This window comes from Anolis sagrei, chromosome 4, assembly GCF_037176765.1.
Source record: "Anolis sagrei isolate rAnoSag1 chromosome 4, rAnoSag1.mat, whole genome shotgun sequence".
NCBI lineage: Eukaryota > Metazoa > Chordata > Lepidosauria > Squamata > Dactyloidae > Anolis > Anolis sagrei.
Window position 1 is genome coordinate 80,916,577 of NC_090024.1, and position 23,379 is coordinate 80,939,955.

The window sequence follows — 23,379 nt, forward strand, 5'->3', positions numbered from 1 at the left end:
TGGTGGACACTCCTTCTTTGAAGTCTTTTAAACAGGGGCTGGATAGCCATCTGTTGGGGGTGCTTTGAATGCAGTTATCCTGCTTCTTGGCAGGGGGTTAAACTGGATGGCCCATGAGGTCACTTCCAACTTTATGATTCTGTTTGCTATTCTTTGCCATCAAGTCAACTTTGACTTGAAGTGACCCTACAAATGGAAGTCCTCCAAGACACCCTATTATTAATAGCTTTGCTCAAGTCTTGGAAAGTCAGGCTACCTTGATTGAAATCCATCTGTAATGTGATCTTCCTCTTTTTCTGTTGTCTTCCATTTTCCAACATTATCATTTTTTCCACTGAATCATGCTGTCCCTCCTGTATATGTGTGCCTTCAAGTCACCTATTGACTTGGAGAGACCCTAAAAATTTAATAGAGTCTTCTAAGGCAAGAAATACTCAGTTCCTTCCTCTAAAATATAGTTTAAAGCAGGGGTCCACAAACTTTTTCAACAGAGGGCCAGGTCACAGTCCCTCAAACTATTGGAGGGCTGGATTATAATTTGAAAAACACATGAATGAATTCCTATGCACGCTGTCCATATCTTATTTGTAGTGTAAAAAAAAAACACTTAAGAAACAATACAACAATTAAAATAAATATTTTTTTAAACAAATATAATAAATTTATTAGTATTTCAATGGAAAGTGTGGGCCTACTTTTGGCTGATGAGATAGGATTGTTCTTGTTGTTGTTGTTGTGTGCTTTCAGACTTAGGTTGACCCTGAGCAAGGACCGGGTAAATGACCTTGGAGGGCCGCATCCGGCCCCCGGACCTTAGTTTGAGGACCCCTGGTTTAAAGCATCTGGCATTTGTTGGTGCTCTTCAATGCAAATATTAACCACAGCTGATCATGCTTAATTTCCAAGGTCAGATGAGATCTGATACTTCAATGGGCTGCCATTTCAAATAAATAAATAAATAAATCCAAAATACATATTTGCATGTGTATGAAGGCTTAACTCCAGAACGTTTCTCTGTGATATAATCACGTCATGGCTTACTGGATTTCTCTGCATTCGTGCAAGACTGAACAGTTCCTCTGCCCAGTCATGTGTGTGTTTGACTCTATCTAGGGCCATATTCTCAAAGGGATTCGGTCTTATGTGACATCAATTCTAGGCAAGTCTGTTTATAAACATTTCTTATTTTAGAAAGACAAGCACTAAACTCACATCAACTTTGAATTTCTTTGTGCCTGTGTGTTGGTGTGGGAAGTTTGACTCAAGAGTTTTGAGAAGTGGGTTAGGACTTGCAGGATCAAAAAGTGTAGTTTCATTCCTTCTTATGTTTCAGTAAACTTAACTATGTTTAAAAATTCTAGTTTCAAGACATGGAAACATATTTAAGAGTAACCTTCTTGGCAGGGGGTTGGACTGGATGGCCCATGAGGTCTCTTCCAACTCTTTGATTCTATGATTCTATGATATTAGCCATACAGCAAAATAAAACAAAATATAAGACCCAAGATCTGCAATACTTTATTGACCAACCAAAATGCATAGGACATGTCATGCAGGCTTTCAGAGCTCAGTTGGCAGCTTCATCAGGTAAAACATGTTTTTAAATCATACAGAAGAAGAAAGGTGATGGTATTAGACTTACAGGTTTCATATGTTTCTCTTATAGTTCAGTTGGGCTGCTCTGTTAACTCCTGTATGTTATCTTTATTATGGACCATAATAAAGTTTGTATGTAGTTGGATTGAAGGGATTTCAGTGTAGATCAAGGATCTGGAGAACAAGCCATATGAGGAGTGGCTTAAAGAACGGGACATGTTTACCCTGCAGAAGAGAAGGCTGAGAGGAGACATGATAGCCATGTATAAATATGTGAGGGGAAGTCATAGGGAGGAGGGAGCAGGCTTGTTTTCTGCTGTCCTGGAGACTAGGACATGGAACAGTGGCTTCAAGCTACAGGAAACATTAGGAGGAATTTCCTAATGGCGAGAGCTGGAATTCTCTGCCCAGGAGTGTGGTGGAGGCTCCTTCTTTGGAGGCTTTTAAATGGAGGCTGGATGGCCACATGTCAGGGTGCTTTGAATGGGTTAGATGGATGGCCCACAAGGTCTCTTCCAACTCTATGATTCTATGATCCCATCAAACAAGAGACATGTAACAAAATAAAATAATATATATTTTTGATCAGGACTACAGAATATATATGGAACCTTTTTGGAGGTTAGTTAAATTGGAGAGTTAAATGACTCTCTGCACACTACACTTGCCCAGATATCCAACATACCATCTGTCACACCCAGCACTTTTTAACCTGTACCCTTCATTGGCCCAGCCTTGGTTCTATTGCGTAATGGTGTAATGTTTTTGTTATGGCTTTATGTTTTTAATTTGCTTTCAACTGTATTTTTGTTGTTATGTTGTTGTGTGTTGAGGCCTTGGCCTCTGTAAGCCGCATCGAGTCCTTCGGGAGATGCTAGCGGGGTACAAATAAAGTTTAATAATAATAATAATAATAATAATAACAACAACAACAACAATAATAATAAGATACAGAGAAAAGCTCTCTCTTTCCTGCCAGCTGAAAAGTTATAGGTATTTCTGAATTGAAATAAAGGAACTTTGTGGGCTGGGGAGTTAACTCAATTGTAAAATGGGCTGGATACTATCTCTACTAACAAAAAAAAACTTTAGTTGAGATCATGAAGGACATGGCCCTAATGGCTAAAACTGTCAAAGCAGTATTCATAGATATGTACAAACATGAAAAGAATATCAATTGGAGGAGAAAATAAAGTCAAAAGAGACCTGAGTACAGAGTCTGAGCTTGGACACAGTGTCTGGATTCAGCTTCTATTACATATCACCGTAGTGTTTCACCTATTAGAAATAGTCAGCATCAATCTCCTGAAAGCAGCATATGTGTTTAAAAGTCTTTTCTGTAGTTACTGCCTAATAGCAATTGCCACAAGCCAAACATTATATTAAGATGTTTGTCTTTGATGTATATTTATGGTACATGGGCACCATTAATGGTTTACAACATAGGTCAGCCAAAGTGTAGAACTGGAAAGTTGGCCAACTCTTAAACATTGTTTATTTTGAGGAAGAATATATGTGTTTCTTGTAAATGATCACATGCAATATGAAATACATAAATGGTGAAGAAGAATTTCCTTGAAATGGAGTGAAGCCACTTCAGTTCAACATAGTTAAACGCCTCCGTCATATATTTGTATGGTGCAAATTAACCTTCCTGCATTTTTTGTTAACATGTTAAAATAAGTATACTATATTTGGTTGGGATATTTTTCCTTCTTTGAAAAGATCTCTTTCAATATATGAATTCAGCCACTTTGTTAAATAATTACAAGAGAAATCAATGCGAGTAGCACTCTTGTAGCTTCACCCAAAAGACTGTCATACTCCTCTTACGTTGTGGCAACTTAAAACCATTTTTATTTCCTGATGGAATGTGGAGAAATTACTGGGACCCAGATGGTGGGAATCTATTAACAGGCTGCAGAATATCTGGTTTCTAGTTTGCTCAGACTGCAGACAGTAACCTTCACGAGAGGTTAAGCTGCCCTGAAGCAAACTGACCTTCTGACTTTTATCACTTCCTGTTGGCAGACAGGGAAAATTTAGTCAAACGGGTAAGAATTAATGAAGGAATTAATTGAACAGGAAGTCTTTCAACCCTGGAGAAGATGGATGAAATAACCCACATAGCATTACTGTTTATTTCTAGCAAGTCGGGTTTGTATGTATGTTTTAATTTGGGGAGAGGGGCAACTGGTAAATAGCAAAATTTCTGTGTGCTGAATCTTAGTGTTTTAGATTTTGCTTTTGGTGCTCCCAGCCTGCTACAAAATTAGGCAGTCCAGTTTGCACACAGCACAGATTGTACATACTTTATTAATTTATTTAAATTAATTTATTATTTTAAAGGAGCCCCTGGTGGCACAATGGGTTAAACTCTTGTGCTGGCAGGACTGAAGACCGACAGGTTGAAAGCTGTAATCCAGGGTGAGCGCAGATGAGCTCCCTCTGTCAGCTCCAGCTCCCCATGCAGGAACATGAGAGAAGCCTCCCACAAGGATGGTAAAACATCCAGACATCCCCTGGGCAACATCCTTGCAGACGGCCAATTATCTCACACCAGAAGCGACTTGCAGTTTCTCAAGTCGCTCCTGACACGAAAAAAAAGGTATTTTAACTCCTCCTTCTGTAGTCAGACACAAAGCCGTTTACAACATTCAAATGATAGCAAAGCAATGATGAAAGAAAACAGCAGCAAAAGAATGGACAGTTGAGACCATGTAGAGCAGAGAGCGTATTTAAAACAACCATGCTACAAACCCAGATTTTCAGTTTTAAAATAAAATTGAAATACAAATGTTTGAAGAACCCAAATCTCCTCTCTGTGGAGAGTAGCCCAGAATTTGTGTGCCACAGTAGAAACACTTCTCCCTCTTTTTCTTGTTGTTTCCAACCAAATACCTGCTCAATTTCTGAAGCTCTTGATCTGGACCTGCTGCTATCAAAGTTCCCAGCAAAGTTTCACATGGGTGGGAGGAAGTGATTCCTCAGGGTGCTTCCAAAAAGCACTAAATTACGGGTTTTAAACAGGGGCAAAAAATCCCAGGACTTCAGAAGAGATCTACATACAGACCTGTTGGTCTTGGAATTTCTGCCTCTGTTGTCCAGACTTGATGATTTTTGCAAGATTTAGAGGATTCCAAGATGGCCGCCATGAGACTTCCGCCAGAAACTTTGGTGTGTTTTTAAAAACCCGTAAGATGCGGATATGCAAAGAATAACTGCAGCAAATTGTTGCAAAAGTTCTGTTCTTTGTCCTGGCCAGAGAAACTGTGCCCTCCACATGTTTCATGAAGTTTCTGACACACAAATAAAGTTTTTGCCTTCTACTCAAGTGTCACCTTCTTTTTAAGGACTGACCAATTAGGAGCAAACATCTAAAAGCCGGAAAACTGGAATGGTAAATTGGCTCTGAGTCTGTCAATATATGTTTTATGTCTAATGGCATTGGATGTTTGCAATGTATATGTGCATCATAATCCACCCTGAATCCCCTGTGGGGTGAGAAGGGCAGAATATAAATACTGTAAATAAATAATAATAAATAAATAACACCCGGGAACAAACCCAGATAAAAAATTCATTCATGTTCCCTGAAGAAATGTCTAGGTCAGTGGTTCTCAACCTGGGGTCCCCAGATGTTTTTGGCCTTCAACTCCCAGCAATCCTAACAGCTGGTAAACTGGCTGGGATTTCTGGGAGTTGTAGGCCAAAAACATCTGGGGATTCCAGGTTGAGAACCACTGGTCTAGGTCTTACTTAATCAGCTTCCACAAAAATTGATTATACAGTTAGACCAAAGGACCTAGATATTCCTAGAGAAAACACTTGCCTATGCATTAGTAGATCCTCCAGCATGATTTTGTGGTTAACGTCTGGCAGAACACGACCACAGAAATAGCACAGGAGAGTCTAGAAATTCTCAAAGAGTTGTTTCCTCAAGTGAGGTTCTTTATACTTGAGATGTCTCCATTTCAGTGGCGGTTCTGTGCCCCAGCTCCAAGGAATGTGTAGAAATAACAGTATGCTGGGTTTGTATTTTACATTTTATATAAATGTTATCTTTTACTTTGTGTAAATTTGAGCAATTTTTGATTCGAGGAATGGCTCATAAACTTCATAAAGAAGTAAGCAGAGCTCATGCAACGCTGTGTACCTGAGTTCAATGCTTTCCCATTGTGATCCATTTATCTAGAAATAACCTCCACTGAACTTGAATTGGAATTATAGTATGACCCCCATATCTGCAAAACAAGTACATTCATCTTTGCATATCCACAGTTTAAATTAGTACCTCCTGTCTAAGCTATACCCTCTTTACACTACCTCCATACCCCTAAACAGAAAAGCCCGGGAACAAATTCCCTGGGGATATGTGGGTTGTACTGTACTTCTGTGTACAGAATGTCCTGAGGTCTGTATAGAGTTGCATTTTAGTCACTTGAAGCACTAAGCAAGCTTCCTGGTTGCAGGCTGAGAGCTTTTCTCTGTGCTAGAATGAATCCCATTCTGTCTCATGGGATGAAGAAAAAAGGGAACTACAGAAATAGTTACTCCCTTCCTCTTTGAAAGTAGGTCATCCCTTTTTATATCCATTCTGGTGTTGACCTGCAGCCCTCACCCTGTGTTCCTCTTGGTATTTTGAACTTCATATTCCAGAGTCCCCAGCCATCTTGGCTAATGGCCAAGGATCCTAGTGACTGTCCAGAACTAGCAGCTGAGAATGATGTCGACTCCTGTTTGCGTTATGACTGTTGAATGCACCAAGATATCTTGCAAACATTGAAATGAAGTACATATTGGAGTATGCATTGCGTGATATGTTTGAATGAGGCACAGAGAGAGATGGGCAGAGTTTCCATGCAAGTTGCTCAACCAGTTTTGGCAAGTGGACGTGTGATGTTCATTTTTTGTTGATTTTGAAGTAGGGTTGGGTGTGAACCAGTGTTGGAACACAAAAATGTAACCTTATAGTATTTTTTGTTCCCACAAATGATGGTTTAGGCTGAAAAAATGAGAGTATGGGACTTGGGGCCCTTGAAGACCATGCAGGATGCATGGAGCCTTCATGAGTTGCACCCTTGGCCAGAGTACAGATTATTCCATGTAATTTGGATTTACCATTTAATTTAGAATGATGGAGTTTTGAGTAAAGAATTCTTGAGAAGCAAAATAAAACTCCGTAATCCTGATTTACTCTGACTATGTTGATCTTCTGCAGTTTAAGGCGAAACTTCTAAAACTAGTTGACCTTTCCTGGCTTCTGCGGGTAATATAGTTAAGACTTGATGCTGTGGCTGCAATGGGTGTGAAATTAATGAAGTGAACAAAATTCAATAAAGTAATTTTTCCAGCAGTTTTTTTTCCTTTCGAACTGCTTTTGCCATGTTACACAGCACTTCCTTTGCTAATCTGGATAATTTTAGATCCTTTTTTTTCTGTCAAGTGAACCAGTTTGTTTCTGGTGCTATCCTAGTCACTGAAGAAAATAAACAGCAATCCTGCTCTTCCAGTCATAGGGGAAACACTTGAAGCCTTTGAAAAGACCTCAGTTGACCTGCGGTTTGTTTTGTAAATATTTGTGTTGCTACCTGCCATCAACCTTTTGGTACAAGTAATAATTTAGCCCTTTAAATTTTGAGAGAGTACAGTGATGTACAAATATATTCAGGAGGTGCAGTCAACTGCAAGTCCTAATTTTATAAAACGTATCTGCTGGTTTTCTATGTGGAAGCCCTTTATAAATTGATACAATTGTCTGCATTTTATTCCTTTCCGTCATCTCTCCCCTCATACATACGTATATAATACTGCATATGTTATATAATTTATATAACCATTTTTGTCTTTAGACTGTTTTGTTCTTTCTCACTGTCCCACAGACATGTCTCCAATATACCAAGAATTATAATGACTTAACTTCTCAGTTTCCTCATGATCTAACTGTTGTTATGTGTCTTCTTTTGTTGCCCATGTTTTTAATTGTATTTGATAACTAAAATTAAATTCAATTGATGGGTGGAAGCTTTTGAAAAGTAGCAAATTTTGCATATATAGGTTGTTCTAACAAGGACCACAGGCTGAATATTCCCTTTTCTAAAATGCTTGGGACTAGAAGTGTTTTGGAATGTGCATATTTTCAGATTTTGGAATCTCTGTATTTGCATATACATACATAATGAGGTACCTTATACACAACCTGAAGGCAATTTTATACAATGTGTATAATATTTTTGTGTGTGAAACAAAGTTGGTGTACATTGAACCAAAGAAAGCAGAGGTATCATTATATCAGCCAACCAGGTGAATAGTTCTGGAGAATTTTAAATTTCCGCATGCAACGTGCTGAACTTGTATTATATATAGAGGGCTCTTGGTATCTGCTATGGTTTGGTTCCAGAACCCCCCTGCCCCATGAATACCAAAATATGTGGATGTTCAAGTCCCCTTACATAAAATGGCAGAATTACAGCTGATGCACAACTGTGTAGTTATACTCCTAGCCACTTCTGAAACTTGGACATCCAGATTCAGAGGTGAGTCCAGGAGAACACTCAACTTGCGAACCTGCGTTTGCAGAGGAATGTAACTCCATTTTATTCTCTCATCTGACTTTTTACAGAGCTTGCTCTATAAACATGAGAGTTGCCTAAGACCAAAATCAGTTCCTTGGCTTATGGTGGAAAGAATAATAGAGTTCGATGTCATCTCATACCAATGGTCACCAAACTCCAAAACTCTGGACAGTGTCTTCCAGTGGTTTCATGTAGATGTTAAATAGCATGGTGGACAGAACCGAACCCTGAGGGACCCCACAGGCCAGCTGCTAAGAGGTCAAGCAGGAGTCCCTCAGCAACACCAGTGGTTTTGTCCTTTAGGAAGGAAGGGAACCACAATAAAACACTGCCTCCAAATCCCATCTCAGCAAGGTGATGCAGAATGGGTGCCATTGTTGAAAGTTGCTGAGAGGCCCATCAAAACCAAAAGAACACATTTCCCTTTTCCTGGTGTAGATCATCCACCAAGGCAATCAAAGTTGTGCCTGTTCCATTACCAGGCCTGAAGGCAGTATAATACAGTCTAATGACAAAGAAGTTGCTAGGGACATAACTGAGAGATACTAAATGCAATGCTTGTGCCTTGTTGCTGAAGCTTCATTATTAAGTACTTATTCCCTGACCTTTTGCACTGCACTGCTAGATAAGTATCACCTTTCTCCTTTGAGGTATATATGTGTGTGATGTCTTGGTCACTATACTGTAGTCAGCAGAAGCGGCATGCTTCTCCATCTGATGGGTGCCCATTAGTGACTAAACCATTTATGTTGTTATATGCTATAAATATCTCCGTGGTGGGAGAGCAGAGCTGATCCTCCAGCCTGATATAATTTCATAGTCCGAAGGCCACTGAAGAGGCCATTTTAATCATCTAAGCTAACCTCCTGTGCAGAATATATTTTGGTTGAATTAGATCATCTATTTTAAATCATATTGTCCTGATGATTCCTGGCTATTGCAAAGGCTGTGTGCATTTCCTTTCTGCATTGGATCTGGACTCTGGCATTGAATTAAACTTTCTGAGAATGTTGGCTTATTATTAAAGCATTGCATCTAACTCGAAGGGCTATGGATTAAGCTCTGTTTTGCGGACATCTAGAATACAAGAGGGATTTCAGTGGTCAAAAGTTCAGCCTTCCACAGCTGTTTCTTTTACAGATTTATATGTACGAATATTGGTGGTTTTCTCATTAAGAAGGTTGGAAGTTTAGCTCGGTAGTGAAAAGCAGATTTGTTAACCGTGATTGATAAAGGAAAAAATAAGTTAAATTAGAAACCATAACCATCAAGATAATAAATACAGTAAAAACCTAGCCAAATAAAAATGTCCTAACTGCTTGAATAAGTGGCAGGGAACGCAGCATTTGACGTGCTATGACTGGGAAGCCTCTGTCCATTTCTTCTCTCCCTTGATGGTGCAATCCAAAACACGCCTTCTAAAATAATTGCAACCACTAGACAAGTTCATGTGGGGGTAAGAGATAGCCCTTTAGGAGTCTATAAAGCACTGTCATAATATGGTCAAAAAGAATGTACTAGAATGTACAACATTCTGTGCTGGCTGTAATATCTTGACAGTGTTTCAGCTATGTTGAGGACATCTCATTTGGAGATATTTTTTTTCAAGTCGGGAGCGATTTGAGAAATTGCAAGTCGCTTCTGGTGTGAGAGAATTGCCCATCTGCAAGGACATTGCCCAGGGGACACATGGATGTTTTGATGGGAATTTCTCTCATGTTTCCACATGGGGAGCTGGAGCTGACAGAGGGAGCTCATCTGCTCTCTCCCTGGATTCAAACCTCTGTCCTGTAGGTCTTGAGTCCTGCCGGCACAAGGGTTTAACCCATTGTGCCACTGGGGGCTCCTCATTTGGAGATGACCACAACATAGTATGGTAATCATTACAGTGTGGTGTAGAAGTTTGAATGTTGGACTGTGACTCTGGAGAACAGAATTCAAATGCCCGCTCAGGCATGGAAACCCACTGGTGACCTTGGGCAAGTCACACTCTTTCAGTTTCAGAGGAAGACAAAGGCAAAGCCTCTCTGAACAAGTCTTGCCATGAAAACCCTGTTCACCTTAGGGTTGCTGTGTCAGAAACCACTTTAAGGCACTTTAAGGCACTTTAAGGCCTGAACCCTGACAACAACATCCTGGGGAAGAAGAATGAAGTTGCCTGGAATTGAATGAGATCTAGATAATTGATTTTACCTAAGATGCTGATGCATTAGTGACCGGCAAGCAGAAGCTCTGAGACTCCATCACACTCCACCTCATAGGGTGGTGGATTTTCCTTCTCTGGAAGTTTTTGAATAGAGGCTGGTTGGCTATCTGTCGGGAGTGCTTTGATTGTGTATTCATGCATGGCAGAGGTTTGAACTGGACGGCCCTTTGGGTCTCTTCCAAATCTATGGTTCTGTGCCAAAGCCTTTTAGAGTCAAAGCTGATTCCTAACTCTGCATTTTCTAGACAAGTGTTAAAAGAAAAATGTGGAGCAAGTAGTAGCTTGCAGTGCCAGAATTTATTGGCAGGCCAATTTCTCATTAATCAATGTAGTGAACTATAACAAGACATTCCTTAGTTGTGATAGATGGAGTTAGACATTATGTGGATTAAGATGTCCTGATACGCCTGGTAAATGTTTGCATAATATATTCCCTATACATGTGGTGTTTACTTTTTCATACGTGCAACAAACTTGTTGTAAGAAGTCAAGAGAGGTGGGGATGTTTTATTCTTATGAGCAATATCATCTCTGAACTGATTGGGCTTTGTGTACTCTAGTCTCTGTAAATGGTTGGCATTGCGGTCACTTTCAGTCTGGGACTTCTATCTCCTAAGGTAGTGGTTCCCAAATTTTGGTCCTCTGGGTGTTTGGGCTTCAGCTTCCAGTCCCTTTGGCCAACAGGAATTTGGGGAGCAGAAGTCCAAAACATCTGGAGCAGAAGACCAAAACAAAGCTTGGAGACCAGTGTCCTGGGGAAGAAGACTAACGTTGGCAGAGCTTGAATATGACATTTGCTAAATGGAGCTTTTACTCACCCTCCTTTTTGCCTCCTCTTTTTCAAAGGCCAACATTTCACCTCATAGGCCCAGGTCTAAAAAAGTGAGACTTCTTTTGGAGAATTCCTCTCATGCTTATTTTGAGAAAAAGAAATAAAGGAAAGGAAAGAAAACCTAACATAGCAGGCAAATGTTCAATGGAGCTCTGTTAAACTTTCTCAGATGCATCATTTGTTTAACTTCTAGACTTCTAGGGGAAGTTATGATTTAAAAGACTGGCTACTATCTATAGGGTGCAGCTAATGTACACCTGGATGCTTTTAAACCCTTTCTACTTGTTTCTTCCTTTTTTCCCTTCTCTTATAAAAGGGGAGATTTTCAGCATTATTTAGTTGTGTGTCTTCAAGATATTTCCATTTTACAGCAATCCTAAAGTTAACCTATCATAGGGTTTTCTTGGCAAGATGTATTCAGGGTAAGGTTTCCATGGCCTTCCTCTCAAACGGAGATAGTGTAACTTGCCCAAGATCAAACTGTCTGTCAGACATACTTGTGATAAACTGGTTATGCTGTGAGGAACTAGAACTGGGACTTGATATAACGTTGAATTTTGTGGGGAGCAAAATAAATAGGGTAAAGGTAAATATTTCCCCCTGACATTAAGTCCAGTCATGTCCAACTCTGGGGGGTGGTGCTCATCTCCATTTGTAAGCCAAACAGCCAGCGTTGTCCGTAGACACCTTCAAGGTCATGTGACCAGCATGACTGCATGGAACACCGTTACCTTCCCACCAGAGCAGTACTTATTGATCTATTCACATTTGCATGTTTTCGAACTGCTAGGTTGGCAGAAGCTGGGGCTAACAGCGGGAGCTCACCCCGCTCCCCGGACTCAAACCTGTGACCTTTTGGAAAGCAAGTTCAGCAACTCAGTGGTTTAACCCATGCGCCACCAGGGCTCCAAGCAAAATAAATATAAAGAACATATTACAGTTCTCACTTCACTGCAGGTGTTTGAAGGGACAATTTCAAAACATTTCTGCAAATGACAGAAGCTTGGAGAGAAACCAGTAGAGCGCTCAGTGTCGGCTGGTAAAATGACATGGACTTGGCACTGATTTCAAAGATGCCACAACTCTTAGCAAAACTCTTCAATGGCCAATGTTTGCATGGACATTGTTCAGGGGGCGCCCAGATGTTTTGATGTTTTACCACCCTTGTGGGAAGCTTCTCTCATGTCCCCGCATGAGGAGCTGGAGCTGATAGAGGGAGCTCATCCCACACTCTCCCTGGATTCGAACCTGTGACCTGCCTGTCTTCAGTTCTGCCGGCACAGGGGTTTAACCCACTGTGCCACCGGGGGCTGCTGTTCTCATTGTAGGTGTGGCAATGAGAATGGCAGTCCTATAATAATAATAATAATAATAATAATAATAATAATAATAACAACAACAACAACAACAACAACAACAACAACAACAACCCTACAAAGTCAGATTGGGAAAAGAAACAGCAGAATTGGAACATGCTATATCTACAAATTCTAACATGGGGTTGAACAATGGTTTCCTGGCAGACTATACATTTCATAACACTAGTTAACACCCCAGTCTCATAAGGGCTCTCTTAACCAGTTTGTCCCATCTCCTTCCTGGTTTTCAACCAGCATCACTCTACATTCCTGTGACTCCCTTCACCATTACTTTGTTGATCTTTTCACCTTGATTTTAGGCAACTTCTTTCCTCCTGGCTTTGTCCCCCAAGGAATCAAAACTGAATTCACAGCAACCCAAAACTGAATTTGTCACCTCATCACCACACTGACAAGTTTTACATTTATTTTGCTATTCACACATAGTACCTGCTCAGTCATAGCTATAAAGGTCTATTCTTAAGCACTTTGCTCCATGTATCTGATGAAATAGACTTACGTCTACAGAAGATGATACTACCAATTGCTTTCTTTCACTTAGGGGTCATCTACACTTAACATTATATGTCTTTTCTATATATACTCTGTAAGTCCAGAGTGCACCAGGGGGGCAATAATGTCCCGTTGCAGTGCATGTGGGTTAAAAAACAGTTCAAGAAATTAGCAAAAGGATTTTATAATATTGTAGTAAAAATAAAAAATGCAGGCAACATCATTGTTCTCTTACTAATATTTACTTTTTAATTTAAGTGTTACCAGATGTCTTGCTTTTGCCTCTTTATTTTCCATTCTTCTACTCTTGTTTTAGTTTCCAACACAAATTAATTTAGTCTCTTTTCAAAATTAGAGAACGATTAACAAAGGACACAAAGTTGTATTCTATTTCCATTGTACATTTCTCTTTCTCTGTCTCTTAATGAAACTTTTATATAAGCTGTTCTATATATTGTTTTTTTAAGCAAGTTGATATTTCTGACATTTACAACCAATTACTGTATTTAGAAACATACAGAATCCTTGGCATCTTTATGAGAAGGCTGTATTGGCACCAGTCTGAGATGTTGCCCTTTGTCTCACCTCTAAACTAATTTCCCCCATCCATTTGCTCTGCTTACTGTCTCCTAATTGCATTTTTGTTTTCTTCTGTTTTTCTTAGGCCAAGGCTGCAAGCACAAAGAAAGTTTGCTCAGTCTCAGCCAAACAGCCCTAGCACAACTCCAATAAAGATAGTGGAGCCATTATTGCCCCCTCCAGCAACACAGATTTCTGATCTCTCCAAAAGGAAGCCGAAGACAGAGGATTTCCTAACGTTTCTCTGCCTTCGAGGTAAGTGAGATTTTTTTCTTTATCATACCGATCTAAGAAACAAGGCTGCTAGAAAGACTTTCTTTGGTCAAATCTCATAGCTGACAGCTCCTCTCACCTACCGACATTCTAAAATAAGCCTGGAAGAGGTTAGAACATACACTTAAACAGAAAGAAAACAATACATGCAGGATTTAGGGGCACAGGGTCCCTACGAAATTGGAAAAATTGTGAAAGGTAGTCCATGAGATTTATTGTTTCCCACACATTTCATTATTACAATTTATGTATGTGTCCATATCTCTTTTAAGAGGCTGGATTAGCCTCCACTTTGCTAGTGAAACTGAATTACTGTGCCGCGAAATGATAGATTTCTTAAAAGGTGGGTCACCAACATGAACTATTTGGAAAGCTCTGCTTTATAGGAATCTCTAGGTCCTCCAGCTGGAAGTTCACCATAAATTCATCCTGGAGGATCTATAGATTCATGGAGAAAACATATTACCGTATATACTCGAGTATAGGCCGAGTTTTTCAACCCCTTTTTTCAGCTAAAAAAGCCCCCCTCGGCTTATACTCGAGTCAAGGTTATTTATTATTTTACTCTGTTGTTGTTATTATTATTATTATTATTATTATTATTATCATTATTATTACATTTATTATTTTATGCTATTTATTATTATTACTACATTTACATTATTTTACTCTGTTATTATTACATTTATTGTTTTACTCTGTTATTATTACATTTATTGTTTTACTCTATTATTACATTTATTATTTAGTCTATTATTTTTAATACATTTATTATGTTACTCTATTTATTGTTGTTATTATTACATTTATTATTTCACTCTATTACTGTTATTCCTTTTTTATTATTTTACTCTCTATAATTTTTGGAAGGATACATAAGCACATAATTTACATTGAAGGAAGTTAGAATAATGGTTTAATCAGAGTTGGACAGTCTTATCTTAAATTACAGTTTTATGTAAATATTCAAAAACATTTAACCTACTGACTGGTACCTCAATTAATATAATTTTATTGGTATCTGTTTTTATTTTGAAATTTACCGGTAGCTGCTGCATTTCCCACCCTTGGCTTATATTTGAGTCAATCCATTTTCCCAGTCTTTTATGGTAAAATTAGGTGCCTCAGTTTATATTTGAGTCAGCTTATACTCAAGTATATAGGGTAATCAAATCCGTAAATAATCCAATCTGCTAAAGTTAAACCTGCAAATGTGAAGGTTTGATTGTGCAATTTGAAATAATAAAGCACTTTAAAAACTTTTCTTCTAAAAACCTGTCTGAATAAAACAAACTTTAAATGCATTACTTCTAAAAACCTGTCTGAATTTTAAAAATTGCCTGGTTGTGCAAAAGGAGAGCAAAGATGGAGCCATTCTAGCCCTGTGAAGAAGCCTATGGACAGCCATGAGAAGACCCCAACTCATGTCCGTACCAAGCATGGCTATAACTTCATGGCTTCATCTCTTTCACAGTATAGCTGTGACATTTGAAAGTTGCTCTTTATAGTTAGCGATGTGTGATCTCTATTAAGCAATAGAGGTGGAATATCACACAGTTCAAGTGATGTTTTGTTTAGCATTTCATACTGTCACCTCATGGTCTTGAGCCAACTGTAAGAAAGGATGAGATGAGAGGGTCCTTACAGCACAAGTCTAAGCTTGAAGCTTTGAAAGTAACTAATCCTGCCCACTTTAATTACTTTTGAAGGATAGGAAAAAGCGACTCTTTGAATAATTTTAACTGCTAATGTTTCAGTGGTTTGTAACTGTGGCTGTAATTCATTACTTTTTAAAAGAAATTCCCAAACACTTGTAGCAGAGGACGTGAAGCCTGTTTCAAATTAGCAAAGGGGAAAAACTCTGCAGTGCCAAACAGAATAATTATAATTATGCTCAAATTTTATCATTACAAAACTCTAATGCTATAATTATGAATCCCTAAAAGAACATTAATCCTCCCATAATGAGAAGGTATGAGTGTTCTAGTTCTCTAGTGAAACATAAATGATCATTGTATTTGTTGTTGTTTTGTGTTATGGTGACGAGTTTGAAAAGAAAGGAAGGTTTGTTGTATTAGGTACAGTTCCTGCTTAATATTTTCTTTCAACAAGGGCTGCTTAATTATAATTTGTAACCTCTACATGTAATATATATATAAATAGTATAGCTCTGAATATGATTGAGCATTTTGAGCAAATTTGATCCTTTCTCAGTACCATTTTATGGTGCCTCAGATTTCTCCCTTTTTTGCTGTCTGGTTCAAATTGAACCATAGCTTAAATTAGTTATTTTTGCACAGAATCCAAAATGAGATGTATTAATTTGATGTGACCCTTTTCAGATAGCTTGCTTATAGACAAACTGCTTACGTGTCAGTTCATGGAGACTAATGACTGTGGTCAGCTTTGTGTATGTTGGAAAGGAAATAGAACCTAACTCATTTTTTTTCTTAGTCAGAACTATGCAATACTTCAATTTCCAATGGTACCAGCAGTTTAATTGTGTGCATTTTTGACACTCCACTGCCTTAAAATATTATGCCCCCCTTCCAGTGTTGCTTAATCTTGGAAAGATCTTGCATGTTAAAGCTGAACAGTATACATAGACGTCTTCAGTTCCCCCACACAAGTACCTACTGTACCCAATAACCTTAATCACCTCCCTGGTAACACTAGGTCTCCTTCAGCTGCATTCGTTTTGGGCTTAGATTAAACATAACCACATTTCAAAGCAAGCTACAAATTTACTGATGCACTAATGAAAGAAGACCTTCTTAAAAATGGAACCATCATGGAGCAAAACGACATTTCACTTGCCTCATGGTCTCAATTTGTTTGGGATCCTACAGTGCAAAAGAAAAAATAAGGCAACTAGACCCGTCTCCATCCTGCATAGATAATAACTGTCATCTGCTCTTTCCACTTTTGTTGGGTAATGCAATTGATTTAAAATTCCAGAATAAAAGTCAATGGTCAGCAGGCCAGTAGCCAGGATTTTAATTTGCGGGGGGGAGGGGGGGGGGTGAGTCTGAGTGAAAGAGGGTCTACCCTAGCAAACCCCAATACCCCCATGCATATGGGATATATTGAGCATGGTGATCAAATCATGATATGAATAATCATAACAGTTTAAATAATGTACCAGTAAGGCCTTCTTGTGGACCACCATGAGAATTTGGGGGGGGGGGGCTGAAGATCCTCAAGCCCCCCCCCCCCCCCCCGGGCTACATGCCTGATGGTCAGTTATTCATAAATGCATTTTTGGGAAGGTACAAAATGGGAGGCCTTAAAAACTGGGAGAGGGTAATTATTTTCCTTACTTCCCAGAGGATTTCCTTCTGGGCATAAAAACAACAAACATAATTGAATATATACATAGGGAAAACATGAAAAATTTCAAGATAGATCTAAGGCATGTTTGAGGAGGGTGGCCACCAGGATCCCCTTCATTGGGAAAACACTCCCAAAAAAACCTTTTTGTCACCCATATGTCTTGGAGGGGCATGTGAATGGGCATGTTCTTCCTCCTTTAAGCCATTTTAAATTCGAGGGAAATTATTCTGGAAAGTACTTTTGGATCACTTCTTGTTGTGTAAAGGGCTTGTATTGGGCCTAAAACAGCCCAAATTGGGGGGGGGGCAAAAAACAGAGTGACATTGCACTAATCCTTAAAGACCAATTGGGGTCAAAAATAACTTAGTTTGGGGGACATTCATGTGTGGTCTTTTGGGGGGGGGTGTCTTTCTTTGGATTTTTAAATTTGGTTTCAAATTGTAGTAAAGGTAAAAGTATCCCTGACAGTAAGTCTAGTCATGTCAGTCTCGGGCGGGTGGGGTGGGGGGTGGGTGGTTCTCATCTCCATGTCTAAACCAAAGAGCCAGCTTTGTGCGTAGACACCTCCAAGGACATGTGGCCAGCATGGCTGCATGGAGTGCTTTTATCTTCCCACGAAGGCGATACCTATTGATCTACTCACATTTGCATGTTTTCGAACTGCTAGATTGGCAGAAGCTGGGGCTAACAGCAGGAGCTCACCCACTCCGCAGATTTGAACTGCCGCCCTTTCGGTCAGCAAGTTCAGCAGCTTAGCTGTTTAACTCTCTGCACCTCCGAGGGCTGTGATTTTCATTGAATTGGGTTATCTCCAATTCAGTACAAATCAAATTGTCACTTTACAGAGTTTGGATTAAATATTGTAATTGGTGCAGAAGAACAATTCTAGAATGAATATACTCTTTATCAGCATGTTGCATGCTATACCATATAAGCATACGCAGAGCTTTTGCTGAAGAATATATGCCTTCAGGTGTATTTTTGTTTTATTATATTAACCAGCCCTAACATTCTCAGGATTTTCTGTCTTGTGTGGAAGCGAAGAAAAGAAGTGAGGAGGGACATGTTTTGTTTTTCTTTTGATTTTTCCCTCAAGCAATCGCACCGATGATCTCTCGATTCCCCCCCCCCCAAACAAAGGAAAAACAATCTGAAACTTTCTCCCCATTTCCCCCCACAGAGAATAAACAATTGTCCCCTGCTCCATTGCTTTCACTCGCTGCCTTGGAGGGATGGGGAAAAGAAATTGGACTGTATGTCATAGCCGTAATACCAGGCTGTTCATGGTCCGCTAGTGATGGAGGGCACATACTTTGAAGGGCAGTCCGTCTTTCTGTTCCTCGCCTTGCATGCAGACTTTCAATTGACCCAACCAAGCTCTTCTCCTGTTTATGGAAGCATCGGCACACTCTGTCCTGTGAGAGGGGCATTGTACATTACAGTTTCTCTTCCTCCCTTGAAAGCTACAGACCTGAATTTAATTTACACTCTAGGTTCTTTACATCATGCTGGCAAGTATGAAAGCAGCCTTTAAATGGTTCAGATTACATTGATGTTGGCATAGAAGCTTGCATGCAAATAGAAGTCAGGTTTTGTGTTATGAGTACTGAGGTGAAGGCAAAACAACATTTCTAGGATTTTTATCTATATGCAGTCTTTATAAATCAGGACCTCCTATCAGAAGAAAGGGGCAGATTGGGCCCCCTGATCCTTCAGAAATGTAGCATTTGGCATGGCACATGTTTACAGGGTCACATCTTGGCTTGTCTTCATCCTTCAATCATTGTGACAGCTTGAATTGTTTTAGTGTTTCTCAGGAACACAGCCAGGTGATGTTGAATTGTTAGAAGGAGAAAAAAGGATCCGAAAAAAAGGAAGGGGGAACCGGGGCAAATAATTAACAGGGGTGAATCCATCTCCCCACTCCCCCGAACCACAGGCCAAATTACACAGACATTTCTTGAGCGGAAATGGTTTCCGACACAGAGCTTTCAAGTTTGACTTCTGTCCAGATGAAAACATTTAGTTTGCACTTCAGTAAATATTGTGGACCCTCTGCCAGTTAATCCTGAAGAGCAATGAAATGTTGCTTTTGGCAAGCCAGGTGCTGTCTGTATCCATGATCTGATTGGTTGAGACAGAATTTGCCTTTCAGGGAAAAAAGCTGTATTAAGGCAGGAGGAAAATAAATCCATTTTTTAAATCCAAAAATATTTTGATCAGCAATTGCATTTTCTGTTACCATTACCAATAAGAGCATCACTTACCAATATTTGGTTTGTATTTCTTCTTAAGTATTATATTGTATTTACTCACTCTTCAATTTAATCTGATGGAGCATTCTCAGTGACTCGAATGCTTGCCTCTTCATGTCTTGTCTTGTCCAGTGGAATTATCTGCCAGTCTGCTTTATTTTCTGTCTTTATTACATTCATTCCCATATTTTAAGTTTTATGTTTGCCACTTACATGGAGAATATACTGTTTTAGACCATGCTTATATGAATTGGTTATCTTGAGATCTGCCAGGGAGACCCTTCTCTCGGCCCCACCTCCATCTCAAGCATGGTTGGTGGGGATGAGAGAGTGGGCCTTCTCGGTGGTGGCTTCCTGGCTCTGGAATGCCCTCCCTAGAGAGATTAGATTAGCCCCTACTCTTCAAACTTTCTGGTGTAGCCTAAAAACATGACTTTTTAAATGGGCCTTTGACCTGGAGTAGTCTACTATGATTATATGTGATGATGACCACTTGTTACTTCGTCACTTTAGTTCATTAGTTGAAGAAGCCCAGTGACCCGCAGATACAACTGCATTTTATAAATTTAAAATTTTAATTTTATTGCTAGATGTTGTCCATTGTTTAGTATTCAGTTAATCTGTGTGTTATTTTTATGCTGTGTAATTCTATTTTATGTGTGGTACCAGTACCTTAGAGTGATTTTGTGAGCCGCCCTGAGTCCCTTTGGGGAGATGGTGACGGGGTATAAATAAAGTATTATTATTATTATTATTATTATTATTATTATTATTATTATTATCTTTGATTGTCTCGACCAACATGTTCCATTCATTTCAGTTTATGAACAGTAAAAAAAGATGGCACAGGCCAACACACATTTTACTGCCTAGGATGTTAATCCGGTATAACTGACCTGCTGATTCCAAAAATGACACCAGTTTGCCCCTATCAGCTCTATCTTTTGAGATATGGAACATATGCCATCTGCCAGTTGCCATTTACAGTTGTTTGTGGACGACAATGGCAGGGCTCTTGTATATGTTCATGGTGCTCTCTATAACCTGCAGTGTTGCCGGAGGGATGGCCTTTGGTGTCTCCTGAGTAGTGGGAGCTTTTGGTGGAGGCAGGAGCTTGTATGTGGAAGTGGACACCCCAGCTGCATACACACGCATACATATTTTGACTTTTAATGTGTGTATAGATTTATAATTGGAAAATCCTATGTCAGTATGCTTGCCCGTTATTCTCAAACACTGTTGTGATGCGCCAGACATTTGGATAACATTATATAAGGTCTTGGACATGAAGCCTGCTTGGGGTTTTCCAGTGTCACATGACCTATATATGGGCTATAGCCAGTAAAAGGATGACAAATTCTTTGAATACAAGACACCCTCCTCAAAAACAAAAATCCTGTATCCAAAGGCTACCATATTAGGAAAATTTAAATATGGCAAATCTGTTTTATAAGGGATGGTCTTTAAATTTGGTGATTTTTATTTAACTTCAATCAATTTTATTCTGCTTTTTGACCTCAGTACTGAGGTGACTAGGGACTGTGGGCCTGACAGAAAATGGCAAACAGTGTACCCAATGACTTAAGAAGAAACTGGCATAGGTCATTGTATACCAAAATGAAATTTGTAAACTTTAAACAGTTACGTTTTTTAAAAAAAAAGAAAATAATGATTACACAGCCCAATAGAAAAGGTATTTGGGGGGGAAGGAGTGTCAAAGTTTTCAGGCCTGTCCCCAGAGATATTTGGAGTGCTCATTCAGAAAACGGCATTGGATAGACCACGTCACCTCTAGTTTTTTTTAGATATGGTTACCATGATCTTCTTTTTCTTTTTGAGATGTTGATTCAGAAACTGATCTGGAATGGACAAGTATTTGAAAAAAGATTAAGCAGGTAAAGTGCAGATTAGGTTCAACAGTTACTTCAAATATCTTATTACGTTAAGTAAGATGTAGATACACAAGACCTCCTAGGTGAGCCACGAAAATGCACGGAAAATAAACTTGTGCCTCCTGGTCTCACATCCAGTGCAACCATTTAGATGTGGTCAGAGTGCTACTAGGACTAGGAAGGGCTGGGGTTAAGAGGTGCCTGTCAGACAAGTATGGCTTTAGTAGAAGTCGCTTAAGTAATTTTGGAAGTATGCGCTGCCTCCCATGCTAGTTGATGTAAGTTTTCTTATGTCAATAGGCATAACTTCTTCCGTCTGTGCTATAACACCTTTAACTAGGCTGTTAAGTTTCTGCTGTTAACTTTCAGTGTCGTGCCACTGTTAAGGATGGGAAAACCTGGTGGCACCTCTAAATTCCCGTGTGCTTAACCAGAATGGTTCAAACGCTATATTTTGATAGGAGTTAAAAACTGTGCATTCAGTGACATGTGTGTACTTGGCTTGTTATCAGGTTCTCCTGCGCTGCCCAGCAACATGGTATATTTTGGAAGCTCTCAGGATGAAGAGGAAGAGGAAGAAGAAGATGAAGAAATTGAAGACACAAAGGTGGCCACAAATAATGCTTCAACGTCATGCCAGTCAACCCCTAGGAAAGGAAAAACACAGAAGCAAGTTCCTAATGGGCATGGTAATTTGTTTCTCTCCATTAATTATTTAATTAAAATACCGTAATTTGTTTCTAGCTTCTCAACTTGCCAGGTATGTCCTTCTGAAAAATTACCTGAACATTCTAAATTGGGCTGATATGAATGGAGGAAGACATCCATGGGCTTAGTTGAATCTTCACTTCTACACTACAGTATGATCCCTTAATAATGTGCTTGTTATTCACCTCTTCTCACGGTAAGTTAAAACACATTCCCATAAATACTTGCAATAAAATACATATATTAAAACACCTTTCTACAAAATGCACATGTTAAAATACATGGTACAACGATTAAAATACAATAATGACAGAACGTACATTTTTACAATGACATTTGAGCAAATTATTCCAAGACCCACCCCACGGATACCTGAAATGGCACATCATAGAATCATAGAGTTGGAAGAGGCCTCATGGGCCATCTAGTCCATCCCCCTGTCAATAACCAGGAAAATCGTATTCAAAGCACCCCTGACAGATGGCCATCCAGACTTTGTTTAAAAGCCTCCAAAGAACGAGCCTATATCACACAATGGGGCAGAGAGTTCCATTGCTAAACAGCTCTCTCTCACAGTTAGGAAGTTCTTCCTAATATTCAGGTGAAATCTCCTTTCCTGTAGCTTGAAGTCATTGTTCCACAACTTAGTCTTCAGGGCAACAAAAATCAATCCTGCTCCCTCCTCCCTATGACTTCCCCTCACATATTTATACATGGCCCTCATCATGTCCTCACAGCCTTCTCTTCTGCAGGCTAAACATGCCCTGCTCTTTAAGCCACTCCTTATAAGCCTTGTTCCCCAGACCCTTGCTTATTTTTGTCACCTTCCTCTGGACACATTCCAGTTTGTCAACATCTCCCTTCAATTGCAGTGCCCAGAATTGGACACAGTATTGACCAAGGCAGAATAGAGGGGTAGGTAATAGTGAACTCTGTATTTCGACTATGCCTGGACTGGAAAAATAAAATGTAATAGCACTGGAGGACCTGGAGAGGCCCACAAATACTTCTGGGAAGGAATATTTTGGGGAACATGGTTAGGTGAAACTGTGGATATCCATGGATAAGAGGGTTATACAGTATATTTTTGTTCTTGTAAGAATCTCGGACTTCCCAATCCATTGCCTTCTTTCTTTAAAATTAATTTTTATTATTAGTTTTGCAATAAAATATTTAATAAACAATACAACAAACGTAGGTAATAACACCAATCCATTGCCTTCTTGATGTGTTGTAGTGCAATTCCTCTTAACCCAACC

The 23,379-nt window shown here is 39.4% G+C and overlaps 1 protein-coding gene across 1 annotated transcript in view; it reads left to right on the top strand.

Moving 5' to 3' along the window:
- Positions 1–23,379, top strand: part of JARID2 (jumonji and AT-rich interaction domain containing 2) — a 257,357-nt gene that overhangs the window by 181,486 nt on the left and 52,492 nt on the right. The window contains exons 4-5 of the mRNA XM_060774854.2: positions 13,745–13,914; positions 21,925–22,101. Of these exons, the coding sequence (XP_060630837.2) occupies positions 13,745–13,914; positions 21,925–22,101 (347 nt within the window). The remainder of the gene's footprint in view (positions 1–13,744; positions 13,915–21,924; positions 22,102–23,379) is intronic.